A 6,000-nucleotide genomic window follows, 5' to 3' on the forward strand; every position below is an offset into this window, starting at 1 on the left:
TTATTATATATCCTTATAGGATCACACTGTATTTTTTTACATTTATTGAATAGCTTTATTGATTATATATAATAAATGATAAATCATTACTAATACATTAATAAAAACTTTATTTATTTATTTATTTATTATATGTCAAGCAGGAAGTAATTTGGGTACAACGTAAGAAAATACAGATATACCACGTACATACTATAACAACAGACCCTCACTTGTATCTATAGGAACCTTCCTGTTCAATACTACGACCAGTAAGGAACAGCATCACAACCAAAAAAATATAAAAAAATTAATGATCCGTATTTTTCTTTCGACCAAAAGGCTGCCAACTGTAAATACTGTCAGATTTGGAATGATTCACACTATCCTAAATTGTTGCTGTTTAATGGGGAAAAACTACTATTGCAGAAAAAAAAAGGTGTAGCTATCATGACTACTCGTAAAAATGTAATTTGACTCGTTAATGGATATAAAAAATAAAGTAAAATTAATGTTTTGAGTTTGAAGTTCCTGCTTCTGTTGAGTCACCGTTTAAGGCAGGGCGTTTATAGCGTCAGAGGTCACTATATTAGTAGATCGCGCAGCATCGTGCTTGTTAGGTCTATGTTCTACCTCTTTGGTATCATCGGATGTATCTTGTGAAGCACCTTTGCGAAGAGGGACAAGTCAGCCAACTTGTTTGGATCTTCTAGTGAAATCAAAACCTTTGATAAACTGATACATTTCTTTTTAATTTGGATTTGACATTGATGTTCAATGTCTTTGGCGTTTATGTAGTGTTGCGAATGTTCAGTCATTTCGTTGTGGAATGTGTTGGTCTTACTAGTGAGATAATTCTTTTCATTCGACCGACGATCAACTTTTGTAACGGTCGTTCTATGGTAATCAGCTTCTGCCTTTTCTTGTTGAATAATCTCTTCACGCTGACGTTGCTCACAGCGTAACTTTTTTTGTTCAGCTGGACTTAAGATACGTTCTCGGGGTAAACTTTTTTTCCAATTCGTACATATATGTAAACCATTCACTAGATCCTGGAGATATAAAATCACCCTTATTCGTATAAAGAGGTACTTCTGGGATAATGTTTCTATTTCAAGGGGATAAACATATTGGAAATGGGGTTGAAAGGTTCCACCGTGTGGATTATGTCCGTAGAAGATGGGATCGTGTCAATCGTAACCTTCTCAGAAGTAGTGAGAGGTTGTAGGGAATCAGGTTTAGCAAAAAGGGGGACTAATAATTTATAATATTTTGCCTCAGGTAACATAAATCCTTTGGCGTATTTCAAGTATTTCACTGATTTGTTAATATGGGATTTCAGAAATAGGAATTGATATTTCTGCGCTGTAGCAAGTTGTTCAGCTGGTTTGTCACGACGGATATGTCATGATTTGTTGAAAATTCGTCTACACGCGCGTTTAAAAAGATATCTTGTTTTTTCTGCACTTTAGAGTTCGTGCTCGGAGTGATGGAGAAATTGCTGAGCCGTTTTCTATACATATGTCTATTTCCTAACTTCAGAATTGAAGTACCGTCGCGAGCATGGAGCGTCTCGGTGAAGGAAATACCCAGCCTACGGGAGAAGATATGTTTTTTAAAGTGAGATTTCCATCGAAAGTACAAGAGGTTGGCATGTGAAATCTTGTTATTAATAAATTTTTGTGTCGTGTCTACAGTCTCTATATGTTTGGATTCTCTAATATTTTTGAAAGCGTCATTTTTAAACAATTGAGATTGGTGTGTGATGCAAGCGCGTTGTCCGTGTGACATTATGAAAGGAGTAGGTTTATCACAAATATGTGTGGTTGGTGAAATAACTGAATGTTTGGACGTGTGTGAATATATATTCCAAAGTAAAAATGATAACGTAAAATTTAAAAAAGTTCTTGTAGTAGTATTGCGTTTAGCCTCTCTAGTAGCACGTGATAAGATGATATGTATACGATCCAATAATTTTTGTCAGATCAAATTAAAATATTTTTGTTCCTTTTAGTTGTAAGGAAAAGAAGTGTGTACTTACTTGGTATTTGTTGTTCGGGAGTGGGGTGGATTTCATGTGGTAATCATTTGTGTGTATTTTAAGATGAATATCATTGGTGCATTTTCTACGATCGGCAAGCTCAAAAAAGTAACTTCTTGATCGCAAATCTTGTTATAACCAGCCCGATTAGGACGGGTCACTTGATATTTGGAAATGAGACGTCGAAAGAATGATCCCCAAGGGAAGAAGTTGAGAGTTATGAAAATGACAAAATCGTAAAAAAGTTATGTTTATGTAAAAAAACTACTATCCGTAGGGTCAGTTTGAGTTGAGGAGTTCTTTCCATCAGAGGCCACCCCGTGGTCCTCTCTCCTCTATCGCTTAGTACGAAGGTGGAAAAAAGTTATTTGAAAAAATTTTACTGCGGATTTCTGTGAAATCAGACGGAAAGGGGAAAGAGTTTTTTTTTTATACAATAAAACCTTAAATAGACTATAAATTAACTCGCGACTAATTTAATAGTGTGATCATCAGAGTCTATATAATAAAACACTTTTTGTATAAGTCTTTAGGCAATACTTTGTTGCAGCGGTCAAATTATGCCACTTCATGGCACAATCTGAGCCAATTAAATGGCCTCAATCGAAAACAGCACGTTATTGCCTAAATACTATACAATAAGTATATAATATTGTAGAGACTTAACAAGGCACGGTTAGACATGTATGATCTTTGACTGAAATATTTGTAATCAAATATATATATACTGCAACTAATAATAGTAATTAAATGCAATAATATTTCTTTACTTTAATTTGCATCAATGTGTTTTTTAAATGTATACAATCTATAGTTTGAGAATCGCGTTTTACCGATACGAAGTATACGAAGTTTATATATTGATCATCATCATGTATTTAATTTTCACACTTAGATCACACTTTCCTGATTTAAGGCTGCGAGAGTGCGAATTTAAATGACATATGTTACTTGTAGTGCTGATATTATTTCTATTATTTCTAGACTCACTAAGTCAATTCGAAACCGATCACTGGAAGGATTTGAAAAATTGGAAAACCAATAACAATATTAACGGTTAGAATCATGCTCCGCCAAAAGCATCTCAACTTAAGTTGGTTATGGTGACGAGCCCTGGAGATGCCTAGCAAACGTCTCAATCAGAAGAAGATTTGAATGTAGTCCAGTCAATGAATGTGAAAATCTCCCATATTCGAAATACTGTAATGATTGCTTTAAAAATGCCTATACCTGAAGCTTGTTTTGGGAAAAAAAGATCTAGTAAAATACCCTGTGCATGACATACATTTATCCCTATTCATTTCAGCAAGAATTTTTCTGAAGTCTATTATAATGGATGGTTTGATAGTAAATAAATTCAACTTATTTTCGAATAAATTATTGATCACAGGAGAGTTTAGAGAGTGGGTGAAGTTAAAAACTATGGTGAAGAATGAAATTTTAAATATTGAACTAATAGAAGATTTAATTTATTATAATTTCACCTATGAATTAAACTGGAATAAGTCACTATATTTTGTTAGCAATTTAAATAAATATTCTAAAAGGCAAACAGGTGATTCGAACGTGTGTATAAAATTAAAAATCTTCTGAAAGAATTACCGACGTATGCTATATTGTTCAAAAGAGATGTAAATATGATTGTTAGTGAAATATGTATACGTTGCGAAAAAGAAGTTTATGATTGGAAACATATTTGGATACGTAAAATAAATGAGTTGAGTGCAATAGTGTCTCATGAAGAACAGATGCTAGAGAAAGATCAAGCAGCATTGGTGTGAAATATAAATATTGCATTCACGAGTATTTTATTTGAACAATCATCAATTTTAGTAGGCAAAACAAGGGAGTGGGAATTATTATAGTAATGGATTCAACAAAATAACTATTGTTATGATCAACAAATTTGGGATAAAATTTCATTAACCGGAATTGGACTAGATATACAACATGACTTGCCGATCAAGCGCTTAACTCTAAAGAATACGGATCAGCAATTCAAATGTAGTCACACAAACACCATTTATAAATATCATCAGGAAATTTTTTTATATGTAAAAAATATTCAATATTTTGTGCATGAAAAAACTGATTTGCACACCATGAAAATGCATATTTAATATATATAATGTATTTCCATACAATATATTGTAAAAAAATTTGTTAATTTTTATATAAATTTGTACAAAGAATTATACATATAATATTGTTAATTATATTGCATAAATTTCGAGAAATTTAACTATTTGTGCAATATTGAATACCCTGAAAATTTTGTGATGATTATCTCTCATGATTCCAAGTGACATTTAGATCATTTGTGTCATTTCATAGCACTGTCGTACGTTGTAACGGAATTACACTGATTGACAAAAGATCTAACCTTATACTCCATGGGGTCCATAGGGTGATGGGGTGTCATGGGGTACGGAATTGATAAAAAAAAAGGAACGATTTTTTATGGAAAATTGTACAACTATGAAAATTATCCCGGGTTACACATGTAAATATGTAATATAATATAATAAACTAACTCTAGTAAACTATTTCTTAACTAAAAATGTAATTTCTCAAATTCTAAACTAAATCATATCTAATCTATGAATCATTAATTAAAATAATTAATGAGGCACTTTTTCATCATAAAAAAAGGCAAAAAGAATCGAATAAGAAAATTATGTATGGAATTACGTGGGTAATTTTCTAAAAAGTATTCGCTTCTTATTTAAATATTTTCCCTATGCCTTCGAGATCTTAATTGAATATCTCATTGTTGGAACCAATAAAATTACGTTACCCAAAATTATAACCAACTTAAAATAACACATAAATTAAAATTCACAAACACATTTACAAAAGAATAGTTTAACGTCAAATTTCGAACGTTCTACCCCAATTGTTGATCATTCCGGACCGCAGTAAATAAAAATACTATAACTAAATATAATACTGCGCCTTATATTTTCGCAAACTAAATTTAAAACGGGTACAACCGGTTTGACCCGTTTCAACCGATTTTTACAAAGCAACCATTATTTCAGCCAAATTCATAATTCTGGGTCAATTTTTTTTATACGTCAATTTAACAAATTCCGAATTAGGAATTTTCATGTCGATCACAAATGATCACGTGATACTGGTTCAAAAAAAAAAAAAAAAAAAAATATGAACACGGTTCAAACCGAATCATTGTTGGACCGAATTTACAACCGGTTTGTGCAACCGGTTCAAACTCCAGTTCCTTCGCCGGAATGGCTTTGGCGAAATGTCCTTCGGTAAAATGTTTATTCGGGAAAATAGCATTTCGATGAAACATCCTTTCGGCGAAATTTGCTTCAGCAAAATGGGCTTCTGCGAATTGGACTTCAGCGAAAAGTCCGGATACTCCTAACAGCCTAACCCTAATTCGTTTCATATTTATGATTATGTGTACAAAACGTCTAAAAAGGCACCATTTTGTCCGATTTATGAAACAAAAATTAAGAGAATGGTGCTTTTTTAGACATTTATTACATGAGCACAAATATACATTTCGTTTTTACTGTTATCACTTTTTAAACCGTTTTTGATAAGATTTCTGATCATTAACCGGAACATATTTTATTAATGTTTTTACAGCTGATTTCATAATATTATACTACACTCCAAAATTAGCGTATAATTTTTATTTTATATCAAGCTTTACCGAATATTTCTGAGTTCTTTAAGCGTCCCGTACATTATGAAATCAGCTGTAAATTCGGAAACACTGCTGCATATTTACTTTATACGGAATGTACAAAATAAATTGGTTTTAATAAATGCTTTTTTCGGAAAGGGTAAATTAACAACAGCTAACAAATATACACCATATTTCTTAAAAATAAGAGAAAATCTGATTATCAATAATAAATAGTTAAAAACTGATTTCTTTGTAATGTATCGGTTATGTTATATTTTGCTAATTAACAGATTATATTTTCATTTGTTGATATGGTATG

The 6,000-nt window shown here is 31.9% G+C and overlaps 1 protein-coding gene across 1 annotated transcript; it reads right to left on the minus strand.

Moving 5' to 3' along the window:
* Positions 1–608: 608 nt before the first annotated feature.
* Positions 609–1,267, minus strand: OCT59_024298 (uncharacterized protein; the record flags this gene model as incomplete). Its single annotated transcript, XM_066135332.1, has 2 exons — positions 609–1,031; positions 1,136–1,267. 2 exons carry the CDS (start codon positions 1,265–1,267, stop codon positions 609–611), a joined length of 555 nt encoding a protein of 184 aa, XP_065991364.1.
* Positions 1,268–6,000: the final 4,733 nt, after the last annotated feature.

Source organism: Rhizophagus irregularis, chromosome 4 (assembly GCF_026210795.1).
Source record: "Rhizophagus irregularis chromosome 4, complete sequence".
Classification (NCBI taxonomy): Eukaryota; Fungi; Glomeromycota; class Glomeromycetes; order Glomerales; family Glomeraceae; genus Rhizophagus; species Rhizophagus irregularis.